This window comes from Pagrus major, chromosome 17 (assembly GCF_040436345.1).
Source record: "Pagrus major chromosome 17, Pma_NU_1.0".
In the NCBI taxonomy this organism is placed as follows: Eukaryota; Metazoa; Chordata; class Actinopteri; order Spariformes; family Sparidae; genus Pagrus; species Pagrus major.
The window spans coordinates 20759370-20776417 of NC_133231.1; the positions used below are offsets into that span (position 1 = coordinate 20759370).

General features: G+C 42.8%; 2 protein-coding genes across 5 annotated transcripts in view; one reads left to right on the top strand and one right to left on the bottom strand.

The window, feature by feature from the left end:
* Nucleotides 1–140: 140 nt before the first annotated feature.
* g6fl (g6f-like) lies at nucleotides 141–13668 on the bottom strand. 3 transcript variants are annotated; one of them, XM_073485603.1, is made up of 11 exons: nucleotides 13582–13668; nucleotides 11988–12314; nucleotides 11373–11639; nucleotides 11035–11070; nucleotides 10348–10683; nucleotides 7240–7494; nucleotides 1711–1836; nucleotides 1429–1502; nucleotides 1165–1191; nucleotides 750–796; nucleotides 141–428 (listed from the first exon to the last, which is right to left on the bottom strand). In XM_073485603.1, exons 1-11 carry the CDS (start codon nucleotides 13652–13654, stop codon nucleotides 407–409), a joined length of 1590 nt encoding a protein of 529 aa, XP_073341704.1. In that variant the 5' UTR covers nucleotides 13655–13668; the 3' UTR covers nucleotides 141–406. The 3 variants fall into 3 exon arrangements, with proteins under 3 accessions (XP_073341704.1, XP_073341705.1, XP_073341708.1); XM_073485604.1 differs by lacking the exon at nucleotides 11035–11070; XM_073485607.1 differs by lacking the exon at nucleotides 1711–1836.
* Nucleotides 13669–16286: 2618 nt separating this feature from the next.
* LOC141011449 (nectin-2-like) overlaps nucleotides 16287–17048 on the top strand; it is an 82167-nt gene continuing 81405 nt past the window's right edge. Inside the window, exon 1 of one of the 2 annotated variants that reach the window (XM_073484610.1) lies at nucleotides 16287–16725. In XM_073484610.1, coding sequence (XP_073340711.1) covers nucleotides 16638–16725 — 88 coding nt within the window. In that variant the 5' untranslated portion in view covers nucleotides 16287–16637. The remainder of the gene's footprint in view (nucleotides 16726–17048) is intronic. The other variant, XM_073484609.1, reaches the window with a different exon arrangement.

Here is a 17048-nt window from a genome sequence, read left to right on the forward strand (position 1 = left end):
CAAGATTACAGTCAACACTGTTTATTTAGAATGGCTGTGAATACAGATATCCACAGTGGTAAAATAACAGATAAAACAAGATGCCAAGAAAAGAAAAAGCAAATATAGGTAACATATAAACTTTCACACATCTGGCACATGTCACACATGTCATTTGAAAACCGTTTCTCTATGTGCAGCTCAAAAACATTACAAGCAAATCAGTAACAAAGTACTGATAAAGAGCAATAGCTTAGAATGCACAAATCATTCAGACAATTGAGTTGCATTTCCCTTAAGCACTGAAGTTTCTCCTCACATCCCAGCTCTGAGACACAGTTGTTACTTCTGTTTATAAAGGCCCTCTGCTGCAGCTGGGAACTGAGCGGATATGACAGCTGGATGAGGATGAGATGTGGGTAGGTGATCAGCTCTGACACCGTTCGCATCTGAAAACAGAGCACAAAGACAAACTCGCACAAAAATCTCCCGTCCCCCAGTCTCTTTTATTCTCCCTTAAACACAAACACAGACAGCCCACGCAACAACAACACACGGGCGAAGGAGCGCTGCCTGTCAGTGCATGGCGTGATATTATGCCACTGTGTCACAGTGATGTTCAGGCCAGCATGATTGGTGAGTGTGAGAAGAATGTGAGGGGCAGATGAGTGACAGTACACACACACACACACACGCACACACAAACACACTCACAAAAAGCAGTTCAACAGAAAAAAGCACACACAGGTGATGCAAGGGTTTTTGCTTACCGCTCCAGTTCCTTGTAGACATCATCCTCTCCTCTTGGCTTTAAATCCTGGCAGAAAGAAGAAAATGGGGAAGGGAAGCAGGGGAAGAGTGGGACAGAGAAGAGGATGATAAAGAGCCAGATCCATGGTACAGAGGCCAGATTTATGCCCCTCTGCAGCCTGTGTAATGAGATTGATTTGTTAATACCACTAATGTAAGGGTGACAGCTGATAGGCAATGGGTTTATCTGAGAGAGGGCTGACAGACTGGAGGAGAGGACTGCAAGTGTGAGGGAAGACATATTTGCTGACAGCTTAGGGAGGGAGCAATACAGAGAGGGAGAGTCTGTATGCATTGGTGTATCACAACTCCTCACACACACACACACGTGCACCACGCCTGGGTGTGTGCGCAGGGGACGACACAATAACTCACCATGTAGACTGAGCCCTCGGGAGGAGCCTGTTGGGAAGGGAGGAGAGCAGAGAAAACAGGTTTAATGAACAACAAGTGACAGAGTGGGGGGGGGATAGTGGAAATCCGGGGGAAAACAGAAAAAAGTGTACAACAGAGACGAATAAGAGAAGGGAGGGGAGGGTGAGCAAGAGTGATAAATACCAGAGGCGATGATGAGGGCAAAAAAAATGAGGGGAACTCATCAGAGGATATTTAGTTATTGGAAACGTCTGAATTCATCACCTGTCTGATATCCTCAGGATTTTCATAGATGTTCTCTGCTTCACCCGAGTGGACAGACAGAGACTGCTCAATACCTAAGTACAGAGAGAGAGAGAGAGAGAGAGAGTTGCACACCCACATATATACACTCAAATGCACAGGGAGCGAGGAGGAGGTGGGGGCAGATTCATTACAACAACCCCAGAGGATGTCACGGCCCACATCACTCAGTGGCAGCCGACAGGGGTCGAAGATGGACGGAACAGGAAAAGCTGTCAAAAGAGAAAACGCCGGAAGACTCACTGCGATCAGAAATGTGTTTCTGTCTCCATAGCAACACACAGACAGCCGCGGCAACCAGGGGCACCATGAGGAGTAATAAAGCAGAGAGGGAAGGGAGGTGGGGCGAGGGGGGCACAATGAGACTCCCTGCAAAAGAGAAAAAAGTGAGAGAGGGGAAAAAGCATGAGTGTTTCCAAGAACAGTGCTAATGTAAAACTTGCAGATCCATGAGTGTGAGCGGCTGACTGACGTAAAGAGAAGCTATTCCTGTTCTCTACCTTCAAGTCAAGAGAGGGCAACCTTTTCTATTACTTGAACACTTCAAGCTAGAGATTTTGCAGTTAGGATTTCCTCAACATCTTACATGTATTTGCATCATGCTGCTGTCAGTCACAGACAATGGGTGCAGTCAGTGGAGGAGGAGGGGAAATTGAGGCTCTGTCAGACAGAGTGAATAGTCTGCACGACACCTCAGTAGACATCGATCTGACAGACCCCCAGTATGGATGCTGTCAATTTTAAAACATTTTCAAGAGGAAGAAAAGCACTGGTATCAAAGAGACCAAAAGCTGTCTGATCATTGCACAAAGCCTCACCAAATGCAACTTCCATACAGATTAGTTTCATCCAACTTTTTGCAAATCCCATCTATTCGCCATCTAATTATCTAAATATATATGTAGCATGTAGTCAAGAGAGGCTTGTACGTGCACACTCCCATGACATCTGATCCTGGCAACAAAACTGCCTCTGGGCAGACTGACAAACAATGTATACATCACATCTTTCAGCCAAACCATGTCAATGCAGCTTTGGAGAAATAGGTGGATAGAAAGCGTAGGCATGATTTTAACAAGGATTACATAAGCCAACCATTTGCTCATTGTGGCACCAGTCAAATTTTGTGGGAAGATCTCACGCGTGCTATCAAACTTGTCAGGTCTGTTTGCATAATGAGGATGACATCAGCCTCGCAGAACACAGCCACAGGGCGACGAGAGAAGCAGGAAGGAGGTACTCGTTTCCACAGAGACTGCTGTAATTTAGTGTACCTGAACAAGTGTTCTCTCGCTGCCGGATCACTGTTCATGGAGCACAGAGCAATCAGCTCTGTCAGACATCTTTGGAGTACAAAAGTGAAGTAAACAAAGACGTACTACAGAGAACAGAGTTTTAATGGAATCAGCACAATTCATACTGTGTCTTTCTGTGGCTTTGGAAGTGATCTGACAGACAGAAACCTGGCAAAAGTAAAGCCAACTCAGGCATCTCATTAACTTTTCATACATTTTGTTTGTGAAAGGATTGGCCCCTGGACTTCACCTTAGCCCTGGTGTCACAGCTTTTAGCCAGCTTCAAAATAATCAATCGTTATTTGCTGTGCGAGGTGTAATTGATTGGTGAGTATGTGTGGAGGTTGCTAATGGAATATTGTGGTGAATTCTGACCCCAAGACTGACCCGCACTGTTCTCCATGCCAGCTTTAGCCCATGATTTATGGTAATTGAGTGCAGTGAAGTGAGGCAAAACTGCTTTTCTCACTTCCATGTCTAGTCTCTCTCTCTTTCTCTCTTTCTCTCTTTTCTCTCCCCCTTTCTCTCATCTTCTTCTATCTCACCTCTTCCTTCCCTCTATTGGCACTTCCTCTCTAGCTCGCCTTTTTCATCTCAAATGAGGTAGGAGGTGAATCATATCAGCGCGATTGTAGAGGACGGTGGCTGATGGGAAGGAGACCAAAGAACTGCTCGAATGCTTTGCAAATGATGGGCCAACTCGGGGTAGCAAATGATTGAAGAACATCCCTGACATTTGAAGTATTTTATGTGCTGCGGAACACAATGATTGCTTCAATTTTGGATTTTTTGAACTGTGCCACCAGTGAAAGGAATTCTATTATGTAGGGTTTCTGTACTTGTACCACTGGCACTTTACTTTAGATTTGGCTTACAACACACAAGATATCACCAAGTTGCTATACACACACACACACACACACACACACACATATATATATATATATATATATATATATATATATATATATATATATATATATATATATATATATACATATATATATATATATACACATATATAACTTTTTGTATTAGTAATTTGGTTATTTCCAGTGAAAGAAAAAGTTATTTCAGTTCATTCTTAAACTAACTCTGTGCAAAATCTCACAGTCTCCGGGAGCTTTCATGCCATCCACAACAACTATTTATAAAGCTTCAGGGTTTTTTTTATAAACTGTCACTGCTTATTGTCACACTATTCATTATTAACCAAGAACGTTTGAGCACTTGCACCATTGCAGAGTTTGTGCAACCTGTCACTTGTCAACAGTGTAAATGTAGGTCAACGAACACTCACATTATTTGAATTTCTCACTCTGCTCAGACTAAATTCTTCATGACACACTAGACTGACACCTGCCACTCAACATACACTCAGCGGCCTCTTTATTAGGTACAAATCTGTAAAATCTAATGCAATCCAACACTTCACTTTTGATTGATACTGTCAGGAAGGTCTAATTCAACTATATGGACGTTTTAGTTTGCAGTGGTGTTAAACCTAACTGCACTGAATTGAGAGGTTTTTCTAATGTTTTGTCCACCTCAGTCACAAACTCGAAAGGGGGAAGAACATACTTGCCAACCCTCCCATTTTTCATGGCCCTCTCCCGGGTTCCTCCCCGGGGTCACAATTCTCCTGTATTTATCCCGATTTATGACAATTTCTTACACTTATTCCCCTTTTAGTCATGATAACCTGTTTTCCACTGTACTGGCATCCTCCTCAGTTAGTGAGAGACGGACAGAGAAATGGACAGGAGAAAGAATTTTTACACAAATTCCAGTCACTCTGGGGAAAATTCTCATTGCAATAACAGGGGTAACACTGCGTCGATCCCCATCAACAGGCCGACAAACACAGGGCATTTGCATGCACAGACTCTAAGGTGCAGGGGCAAAAATTTAATGAATGAATGAAAAGATTTGCAAACCTTTACACTACAGGGCGGACTATTCTGCGTTGTTTTCTAAGACTCAAAGTAAAATTAAAATAATTTGACATAAAAATGCTGTTGCATTTTAATCATTATTTTGTTATTTTCAGTCTTTTAATGTCACCAGAATGAAGGAAACACAGTCTCAGAATCTCAAAGTTTTTCAAAGCCCCTCTTTTTTTGAAGTCTCAAAATTGGCAGATATGGGGAAGAATATCAAGAACACATTTCAATATAATACAATGTAGTGCAACACCACCACTAACTGTGACCTCAATATTAACATATAGATAACATCTCTTGGAAACTTTTACTAAAAAATGGCCTTTTTAAGTTTCATCGGTGTTGTAAAAAAGCCAAAAGTTATACTTAAGGAAGAGTTATAGTAGTTGAGTAAAAGTCTTAAAGTAATATGATATTAAATTAACTTATCAAAAGTACATTTCTGGCAATAAATGTGCTTTAACTGGTAGTAGACAAGTTTTTGCTTTAATGTATCACCATGAAGTAAATGTGGTTTGCACAATGTAATGGCTAAAGAATAATGACGCCATCAGCATTTAGATTGGTTTCTTATAAACCTGGCTTTTACTATGCAATTTTGTCTGCCACCAAGCTCGAAATGTCCTGAGAAAATGAAGGCTGACTGGCAGGCTGGCACAATTTCTACCTGCTTTCACGTCCCCATTATAGACTAAATGAATAAATAAACTCATGTTTTGTCCAGCGTTGTTGGCAAATGCGTCACTGAAAAAAACTGAGAAGATCCAGGTGTCTTTGCAACCACGTAGAAATGCTAGGGGGGCTGAAGTTGTCTCTTTCCACTTTTAGTTTCAAAAATAAATTATACATACTGTATATTTACATGTATATACTGTATCGCTACTGTATAGCTACTATGGGTCGACCGGTTATCGGCCTGGCCAAATATGGGATCCAGTATGCCCCCTAAAAATCTGATTGCCGATGAAATAAATTGATTTAAAGAAGAACTATAATGCGTTTTTGTTTTTCCCTTTCCTCCAGCATTTTCTATCAGTTCTTGTGCATATAAAAAAATCTTGAAAGTTAAAAAGGTCAAAGTCCGCACCAAAAGAAGCTCCTTTCTCCCACAGAAAACACTGCTTCTGAAACGCCTCATCAGCAGTCCTGCCTTTAATACTGTGATTTTGTGACAGCACACTGTCACTGTATCGCACATTTGCATAATTTATGCCTTGCTAGTTTGGCACTTAAGAATTCATTTAGCACAGCTGCTGTGTTGTTGTTAGTGGTGCTGGCTCAGGCGTGTTTCAGCTGACCAATCAGAACAGACTGGGTATTCAGGAGGAGGGGGGTCCTTAAAGAGACAGGAGCTAAAACAGAGTGTTTCAGACAGAGGGGGAATGTAGTGCTGCAGTACTGGACAGTACAAGAAAACAGATGTGTTTTTTGAGCATTAAAGTATGTAAACCTATTCTAGCGCTAACCCAAAATGAACCTGAAAATGAGCATAATATGCCTCTTTAAAAAAAGGTTACTTTGGCTCTGATGCAGCATGCAGTCTGCAAAGTAACTTGTAACTGAAGTTATCAAATAAATGTAGTGGAGTAAAAAGTGCTATATTTGCCTACAAAATCTAATAGAGTAGAGGCATAAAGTAGCAGAAAATGGAAAGTACAAGTACCTCAAAATTGTACTTAAATACAGTACTTTATTAAATGTGTATAAGTGTACCTAATAATGTGGCCAGGGAGTGTATAGATTTTTTTTTCTAATCCGACTTCTCCAATCAGGCAAAATCTTGCCTCCCCTATTCCCCATCCTGTCTTTATCACCCTCTCTTTCTTTCCTCCATGTCCATTACTCTTACGGCCATACCATCAGCGTGCATCATGATGAGCTCTGGGCCGCTCAACCCCAGTGATGTATCGGGGTACGCTGAGTGAACTCATCTCTGCTAAGGGATCCATTCAACTGTCACATCCTCCTGCGCTCCCCCACAGCCACCAATACAATAAGCCTGAATAATTTAGTTTTGGTGGGGAGAGATGTCCTAAGGTCCTGTCTTCTTATATTCGCATATCAGCAGGGTGAGTGTGATGAGAAAAGCGATAGCCACTATGTTTTATATTTTATAGAAGAAGAGGAAGCTAAGCAGAGTATTAGAGCGCTGGTGGATTTTTATGAAACATGGGCATATAAATGGACTCAGTTATCCTGCTGCATATTATCTGCAAATCACAACTTCTTGTTACACAGAAGTCTTAACCTTTGACCTCTTTAACTACATTAAAAACCACAACATATGGTATCTGTCAGGAGCTTTCCCCGCCGTAAACCAGGGGCTGTCTGGCAGATGAATTGACCTGAGCTTGGCTTGAATGCACAGCAGAACGCTTCACGGAGCGCATACTTGAGAATCATCCACATTCATGGTTCATTATCTCCACTGAGTTGACAGGAAGTCTGCCACGACTCCTGTGCTTGTAATATACTGTTGATGAAGAAAATCAGAAAACAGACCAGTGTTTGTGATACCATGCCATCCCTCCCACCTTCATGGGGCAGTGTTACAGCTTGCGTTGCCCAGACGGTCTGCCCATTTTTCAGTTGCAGTGTGCAGGTGTAGTTCCCGGCTGTGTCAGAGGTGATTGGCAAGGGCAGAAGGGTGCTGACGCTGCCAGGGCCGTTGGTTATCATGCGCAGCTGGTGACTCTTATTCTGGTATCTCCACTTGGCACTTTGGACCTGGGACCGCTCCGAGTACAGGCACAGCAGCTCCAGCTTTGAGGGGTAGTAGCTGGTTTTAACTGTAGATGTGATGCAGAGGGGAGGGGGGAGGAGCGTGGGAGGGAAAATGTTAAAGAAGGAAGAAACAAAAGAAACCAAGGGAAAGATGAGTAAGTGAAAACGACAGGTATGAGGGAGGAGAAAGGAGCGAGACGGGATGAGAAGGTGAGTTAAAGGGTAGTGTGTGAATATAGAAAAGGCCAAGGACGGATAGAGAGTAATGGGGTAAAGGAAAAGTGATATGAAAAACAAAGAACAATCCAGAGAGGGGTCAAAATAATATATATTCATTAAAGTGATTTGCTGCTAATGCATTGGTTGACTGTGACTGATGCTTAGTGTCTCATCAAACTGAAATGAGAATCCATCTGGGTGTAATCAAGCTCCACAGACCAGCACACACGCATCAAAACACACACATTTCAGCCTTGATTAGTGTGATCAGTGTGGGCCACCTCCAGCCTTTGAGGGAGGGCAGCAGGTATAATCATACATAATGATACTTATAATGAGGTGGGGTAAAAATATATGCGTCACATGATTGGTGCGTGGGTGGATGTGCATGTGTGTGCGTGAGCGAGGGATGCAGATGTGTGAAGCGGGATGACAGTGACAGTGACTGATCGGCTGGTCACGTCTGGGCAGCTGTGATGGATGCCAGTGGGACTGTGATTAGTAAAGCCTTCCAAGGCCGCCATGACAGAGCGTCTTATATGTACGTGTGTATGTTGGGTGTTGTGTGTGTGTGTGTGTGTGTGTGTGTGTGGGGGGGGAGGGGGTGAGGTGCAAATGTATTCCTTTTTTTTCTGCAAAGGTTGAAACCTGCCCAAGGCTCGCTCACAAAAATCAACAGGTGTTCTGCTCAATTTTTTCTCTTTAAATATATGAATCGAGCGAATGTTCCTTTTCATGAGCAGTATTGTGAATGTATTCATAATAATGTGACATTTTACCAATAGCTGTAGGAAATCTTCATTGTGTTTGTTTCACAGTGCATGATCTATGAGAACAATGCAGTGGGGAAGAATGCAAGGTAAGAATTCAGTGTCTTTTATTATACGACACATAAGCAAGGCATATATTTTACAGGGAGGTGTCAATATTCACTGTGTCACCCTCTGCCTCTTAAGTTGCCATTGTGTTTAGATTATAGGAGTAATGAGAAGATCGATACCAGTCTCATGTTTGTACCTTAAGTATGGAGCTGGAGCCAGAAGGCAATTAGCTTAGCTTAGCATAAAGACTGGAAACAGAGGGAAACAGCTAGCCTGGCTCTGTCCAATGTAAACATGTCTAAAGCTCACTAGTTAACACGTTGGGTCTCATTTTTTTTATCCATACATAAACAGAAAAGTGAAAATGACAAGTTGTGGTTTCAAGTTGTGGTTTCCACTTCCCGGTGATCAACAAGGAACCTAAAAAAGAAGGAAGGGTCATTATGTCACCAATCTATTTGGGGCCAGACTGTGGTGACAGTTATTGGAGTCAATAGGAGAAATACAGTAAAACCCAACATATCTACAGTAAATCATATGACTTCAGATGAAGAAATGCCTCAAGAAAATGAAAGAACACAATTCAGGGAGGAGGTAAACGACCGTTCTTTTTATAGACACGTTGTTTGTTCCGCAGCTTTGTGTAGGAAAGGCTCCTGTTTGCAGTGTCACTGCAGTCATATCAGTGGAAATCAGTCAGACCTGCCCTGTTTGTTGACAATATTATCAGCCATGTCAATCATTTGGGGGGAAAAATCAGTGGTCAGCCTACTCTTTGAAGTGTGTTCTTTCATTTTCTGGTGGCATTTCTTCATAGATATGTTGGGTTTTAGTGTGTTTCACCACACATCTAGCATTGATTTCAATACAACCGGCAAACTGGCCCCAACGCAAGATTCAGTGACGTAATGACCCTTCCTTCTTTTTTTAGGTTCCTTGGTGTTCAACAGGAGGCTTACCGTCACAGTGAGGTTGCCAGACAACCAGTGGAGATGCTACACAGAATTGCCAGTAGGAGGTTTGTCATGAAAATAGTTCCCCAAAAAAACTCAAGTTGTTGTTTTTACATGTCTAATTGTGTACCAACTGAACAAGCTGTTCATTAGTGACCTTTAGAGGTGCTTGTAGGCGTGCTTTTGAACTTCGGAGGCAGCCAGGCTAAAGCTGCTTCTGGTCTTTAAGCTGCCAGTATGCTTCTTCAGAAGTGCTAGTTGGACGATGGTGGATTGTTAGCGTTCCGAAACCAGCAATCTGACACTCACACCCACTTCATGCCATGATTGTCCAGCTGTGCGGAGGTGAGAGAGAAGCCAGGGTTTGAACTTCTCTCTCTAGCGCTCTTTTTTCATCCTTGGCACAACTATTTCTTTAATTTTTCATGAGAACAACTGAGGATTTTCCAGAGGAGACTGCCTTAATGTTATATTATCTGCATATTTAAACAAGATCACGCCTCCGCTCTCTATGACAACAAGCTTTTCTTTTAGTGTGGTCATCTGGAACAATGACAAACACTATTTCTGGCATGGTCGCACACAGCATGTTGCACAAACTTATTGTGTTTGGGCGTAACCCGACCATATTTACAGCACATACATGAGAGTGTCTGGCGAGAAAGCAAATATGTATATTTTGCTAAATGTCAGCGACTGCATATACCTCCAACCAGCTCATTCCTTCAATAATTTGATGAGTATGATAATGCTGTGAGTGATATGTTACAGTCATGACATATCAACCCCAATGATATATGTAATTATCAAAATACCAAATTAGGGAATATCTTTTATTTTATGTTGTTTTTTATCCCTTATATGCAAGGTTATTATTTCAGTGACACCTCTTCCTCCTTCTCCTCTTCCTAACACAGATCTGTACCTTTCAGCACGCTGAGAAGGGTCCTCTGGCTGAAGGCATTGTCATTGACAAACACATCACAGACGTAGAGACCGCCCTCCTTCCACCCAGGTATGAGCAGAAAAGAGAAGCTCCCAGCCTCTGCGTTGTAGGGAGGGCCGGCAAGCTGGACTCTCTTGCTTTGCTCGGTCAACGAAGTGGAACCCCTCCACCGGTCGTACTGGTACACGAGCTTCATGTTAGTTTGCCTCCTGGCATCTGGAGGTTGCCAGTACAGTAAGACGTAGTCCCCCTGGACAGCAGGACAGGTTAAGGTGAAGGATGTGTGCGCCTGAGTGGCGGTGGAGATCAAAGGGGCTTTAGGCAATATAGAAAGAAAGACAAGAGAAAGCAGGATGTTAAAATAGATAAACAGAGGAAGATGGAGTAGAGACAGACATGAAGACATAACAGTGCAAGTAGACATATCGACAGGGAATTCAGAATAAACAGAGGCTGAATGAAGAGTGAGGTGAAGACAGAGAGTAAACAGAATAGTAAGTAAGAGAGTAGGGAAATGGAGATAGGGGGAAAAATTCCTCCAACAATAGGGATTACGTTCTTATAGGCTGAGAGTTGCTTCTTCAGTCGCTCTTGCATTCTGCTCTGCCTGATTAGCAAGCTGCTGACACAGGACTTTCAGACTGCCTGTGTTACAAAGTCACTCACCATGTGTTATATTGGTGAATGAGGCCACATTGTCAGCTGTGGAGAGAAGGGAAGCAGGGAGGGAGGGGGGGGCAAATGATGAATAATACATAAATGTAACAACTATAATATTCACAGGAGGACTGGATGAATTTTTGCGCAGATCTACAGTAGACTCTTGAAACTGGTCTGTTAAAGTAAATACTTTGAAGAACTGTAGCTACAGGATGCTTAAATAAATGATGCTGCTGCTGGAGCTTCTGGCACTGATGCCCACTCAAACCATCAAGACGAGCAACAACAAATGTTTTCTACTCCTCAATGCTTTTCTGCTCTTCTCTCTCTCAAACCAGTCTCACCATCAACAGTCACGTCCACGTTGAAGGGGAAGAGAGCCTTACTGCTGTGACCCTGCGGGTGAACCATACAGACGTAGGCCCCGCTGTCACTGATCTGTAGCCGTGGAAGTTTGGACACTGTGCCTGTTTTTGGCTTTTTCTCGCTCTTCATGGAAATATCTCCAGGCGCTGCCCAGGTGATTCTGGTGACAGCAGAGTCAGGATTCACACTGGCAATCAGCCGAAGGGTGCTGAGCTGCAGAATGGGTGCAGCGGGGACAACAGTGACTGGAGATGAGGGAGGAACACAGGAAATCAAGGGTCAGAAAATGCCAGTATATTCTATTACAAGTAAAAGTCTGGCATTTTAAAATGTTACCTTTGTACAAGCAGAGAAGCTAAATATATATAAAATATACTTAAAGTGTCAATAGTAAAAGTATCCACTATATTAACATTAACCTTAACTGTAATTGCAACTTCCCTCTTACAATGTCCCATAAAAATACAAATATTCATGTAAAGTACAAGTACCACAAAACTATACCTCAGTGCACTACTTGAGTTAATGCACTTAGTCACTTTGTACTTGGTACTAGTGTAAGCACCTCACATATACCCTGTTGATTTTTCTACCTTTGAGGACTGCTAAGAGGATAATCCTCTCCTTCAGTTTCCTCTCTTGTTGCTTTATCAAGCATGAGTAGAGGCCGCCGTCCTCCATTTTGGGGAGAAAGAACAGAGAGAAAACCCCGGTGTCTTGAAAGTTTGGATCAGTCAAACGCATGGATGCCTTCGAGGCACCACCAGAGAACGTGTTCCCTTCATTGGCTGAGAGAACCAGGTTCCATTCATCCGCACCAGATGACTTCACCATCCAGTTAATGGCTACAGCACCCCTGACTGTTTTATCAGTACAAATCAAGGTGATAGGCGTGCCCTCTCTTGCCACTAACACCTCATCTGAGGGAGAGATGATAAAAAGCATTAAAACAGGTTAATTATTCAGGCCATTGAAATTAAGCAATTTTGCTAAAGTGCTGACATCAGTTATTCACTCTGTGTGCATCGAAAGGGTTACTCCAATTGTTCCTTCTGGACAGAATGGCTGCAAAAGAGATCTCTTCTCAGAGCACTTTCAATCTAAGTGTTGGGGGACAAAATCAACATTCCTATTTCTGTGTAAAAATGACTTCTGGACTTTTGCTGAAGATAATACAAGGCTTCAGCACTCTGTGTCGGTCAGATCTAATGGGCATCTTCCGCAGTTACAGTCTTTTTAGTGTCAAATTCTCTCTTTCTGTTTCCCTGGGTAGTGTTTCTTTGCTGAGCTGCAGCAGATAGATAGTGACAAAAGAGAGAATTTTGTACTAGAAATACTGGAAGATGACCACTATGTTTGTATCTGATGCAGACTACTAAAGCGTCATATCAACTTCAAATGCATCTATGATGCCATTTTAAAATGGAAGAAATACTTTTTGAGGGTTTTTTCTTACATTAAAATCACTTTCTTCGCAGCCAGTATAAACAAGAGGAGAATTTACAACAACCAATAACTTCTCAGTGAAGAAATGTGCATGTAAATGTTGTTTAAAGGTGCACTATGTAGTGTTGGGGGAGACATTTTAATCATTTTCATGAATAAACTGAATAAACAAACTGACTTTAAAGGACAACACAATTTTATACTGTTTTACTTTGTTTATATTTGGCGGACCCTGCCACCTTTCTAGCGTCAAACGGTGTTCCGGGGACCTTATTTTCCTCTGAGAGCAGCTTGTTTATTCAGTTATGGAAAAAATGAATATTTCTGAGTTTGAATCATTACCTCATTAATATTTTAAATATCAAAATTCTGAGTTGGAATTCCTTCGCCAAAACTACATAGTGCTCCTTTAAGACTGAAGACAGACTTGAAAAACCTTTGAACATGTTCTTTAAAGATTGTCAGGGTCGATTTAAAGACAATAAATTGTACCAGATGTCAGAAGAGAAGAACAAAAATCACTAAAAAACACAAGGTGTTCTTCTTCTTAACTTCTCAAACTGACCACCTGGGATACGGAGGAACTGTGCATGACTCATCAATTACCTTCAAGGAAACAGCTTCAATCATGTTTGCACTTAAAAAGCAACATTAGCCAGAAATGTAGGCTCCCCTGCCAGCACGATCAGTTTCAAGCACAGTAAAAAAATATATTTCTAAGACTCACAAAGTAATTCATACCTGGGGTGCCAGTGTGAGAGGAAGACACCGCAAAGGAAGAAATGAGAATAAAGGTGAGAAAACCAGACTCCATCACACACTGAAAGCAAAAAACCAGACTCTTGCTGCACCAGCTGTCGCTCCAACACTGTGACCTTTCTAAGTACGCTCCAGAACATTGAGTATTGTTCACTTTCCTGCAGTCTAACTGGTGTCCCTGACTGACATGTTAACAAGTCTGCTGTGCATCTCTCAGCCCAACAGGATGTGGCAACGCTGGGATAATCAACAGGAAAAGACTGTCATTACTGCCATCACATGTGTGTGCTCGAGGCTGATAAACTACATAGAATATTACCATAATGTTTTACAACATTTCAGAGCAGAACTTCTGGGCAATTAGTTACAGAACTTCTGACCCTAACATTCGGTTTGACAAAGGGAATGAGCGTGTACTCGTGTGTATCACAATGTGTGTGTGAAACCGAGAAAATGATAAGAATAGCAGAAAGCGAGGGATTGAGGGAGATGAAAAAGCGAGAAATAAAGAGTTTGGGTTAGTGTGGGTGCACAGCAACCCCTAGGCTACATGTCTTTACATCCCATAAATGTCTTTAATTAAGCTAAAGGTATTATCAGCTCCTCTGAGCACTATTACAGATTTTTCCATAATTACCATTGGGTGAATGGGGGCGGTGAAGAGAGATAGAGAAAGAGAGGGAGAGGGAGAGAAAGCAGATATGTATTGTGGGTGTCTAATGACAGGGAGAGAGAGGGGAAAAAAGGGAGAAGTAGAAATGTGAAGGGAGAGGTGCTCAGACAGGATGAGAAAAACCCTGGGAGAAGAGAAGTGTGAGAGAGAGACAGTGTGTGACTTCAAAGAAGCCTGTGGCTGCTGACACAGAGCGTGGTACTGATCCTGTGGCCCCTCCTCTATGGGTAAATAATCACCATAAGCCTTGGCTCTGTCTAATGAATCCACTGCCAATGAGCTAATATCTGTTAACTACGCGCTTCATTATCACTGCCACAGACCCCCGGAGAGCATGCGGATGGAGGACGGGATGAATAGCAGCAAGGAGTGAAGGACGAGTGGACAAAGGAAATCGAATGACACAGGAAGAGGGAGAGAGAAGGGGGGAGGAAGGAGGAGAAGAAAGTGACGTGTAAACGAAGGGAAGGTGTGAGGGGTGTGAGATGGTTGGGAAGAAAAAAAATAAGAAAGTGCATAAGTAAAGTGGGTGGTAGCTGCAAAGTGGAAGGTGTGAAGGTCGATTTGTTATGGGTATGAAAAATGGATGAGCATGGGAAGGAAAGGAAATGAAATCCTCCATTTGGTGGCCACTTTCTTTACAGCTCCTCATTCTAGTCCGTGAATGCATACGATTTAGTGGTAGCTGTATCTGGGTGGTCCCTGCACACTTTCTCTGGCTGTGCAGGTGCTTAAACATTCAGCTATAGGGCTGCAAATGAAAACATGGCAATGCAAATGTCACAGCTGCTGTTTGCATGGCAGATGCTTCCACGGTGTCTGGATTTACAGTGGGCAAGAAAGTGGAAAGAGACCACTCCTTTTTCTGCAAGATCTCCAAAAGAAGAACACATTTCAGCTGTTAATTTGTTTCACTGGTGTGCAGAACACGGTTTGACCTTTGATTGTTATCTTCAGAAACTGCACCAATGATAGAAAATAAGAGGGGTGACACTGGAGGGGAACTTGAAAATGGAAAAGAACAGGAGGAACCGAGCAGCAGCAGCAGCAGCAGCACAGTTTAAACTGTGGGACTTATGAAGATGTAATTACATTGGCTGTAAAACACTTGGGTATAGGGATTAGACCTAAACCAGATAATGCCTTTGCTATGCTAGTATGCACCCTGCTCCAGAGGAAAATAGGGCAAAAATGAATTGGAAGTTATTCTGTGGAGGAAGAGGAGGAGGAGAGGGGGAAAAAATCTCATCAACAGAGAGTCTGCTGGAGTCTGCAAATAGATACATGAGAAGCTGTTTCCTACTTGATTTGATTTCGCTGACTGCCACTGGATTTGTATTTTGCCGTTTATTAATGAATGTTTATTGATTCTGGCATCTGCTGTGCTGGAGTTTAAACAGTATGAGCTAATCTCAGTTTGGTGTGTGCAGAAACAAACAGCAGAGGGCGTAAGAATCATCTGTTTCCACGTACCTCAGCACTACATCACAACTGTCTGACTCGGATACACTGTGGTAACTTCATGTTGTCTTTTTGTTTGGCTGAAATGTCACTTTTCTGTGGATTTCTCTTGCATCCTTTGCGGGTAATTTGATTGTTGGAGCTGTGGCCGCATATTCATCAAAATGACTTCGAGGCAGGTTTTACGTCCGGATGCGCAGAGATGATACTTCTCAGCTTTTAAAAACACAGCTACAGAGGAGCATTCCTCGATACAACTCTTCAGAAGTAAAAAAGTGCTGCTCACTTCAGACACCATCAAGGTGCAGCTTGTGTTTTCCAAGAAGATAAAAAAAATAAAAATGCTTGTGGCCATTTCAACAAGTTGCTCCCAGGCCTCCCCCCCTTCTTCTGCCATCCTTGGTCCTAATTGGGTTGGTCCTTGTTTTTTAAATGTTGGGGCTGTGACGCCTCTCAGCCTGATGACATCACCCAGTCAGTCACACACAGTCGGACAGCCGCGCGCTCAGAGGAAGTAGTTGTTGGTGAGAGAGAGAGAGAGAGAGAGAGAGAGAGAGAGAGAGAGAGAGGGAGGGAACCACTCGCAGCACTTCATTACATCCAGTGAGCACCAGCTGGGGGAAATATTCACCTGTGCGCTGCCAGGACGATTTCACGAGGATTTTCATTTATTTTAAGCAGACTCCGTCTTAAAGGCGCAGTGAGGGACAAGGAACAAGAATCTGTGTCGGACCCCCCCCCCCTGCTGCTCTTGTCCTGCACGCCGCACAAGTTTCTGTGAGATTTCCCACAGAAACTGACCCCCTCATCCGAAGGTCTTTTCTTTTTTATTATTATTTTTTTTGAACATTTACTCCGGAGAGAGAGCTTACGCCTGGTTTCATAAAGAGGACCGTAATCAACCATGGCGAGACATGACGCCCGAAATTGGCATGACTGCTCAAAAATGATCGGACTGCTCTGCTTGGTCGCGTCGATACTTCTTCAACACGGTAAGAAATTATCACTTACATAAACTTAATAGTGTCCAGCTCATTGTCAGCAGCCCTTTTTCTCTCCATTTCTCCTCTGTTAATAATTCAAAGAGGTGGATAAATTTAACTACCACCTGTCAGGGCGGTGACAGGAGCAGAAAACCCCGGCAGGTGATTTCCTCACTCTAGTTTTTTTTTGCCCCCCCCCCGCTTTGAGCCTTATTAAATATCAAATAATTAGTCGTACTACCAACTCACACCTCTCCCTCCTCTCTAATTCTTCTCGTGTTTTCGCCCATGAATCATCTGTATCGCTCTTTGACCCGAGTTTCGGTCGGTGT

Bases quoted from the DNA above. Each gene is read 5' to 3' on its own strand.
- g6fl (XM_073485603.1), bottom strand. From the start codon at position 13,654: ATGGAGTCTGGTTTTCTCACCTTTATTCTCATTTCTTCCTTTGCGGTG. The intron at 797-1,164 runs GTGAGTTATTGT...TCTTTCTGCCAG, and splicing joins CCGAGGGCTCAGTCTACATG to GATTTAAAGCCAAGAGGAGA. The intron at 429-749 runs GTAAGCAAAAAC...CTCTGTTTTCAG, and splicing joins GTCTACAAGGAACTGGAGCG to ATGCGAACGGTGTCAGAGCT.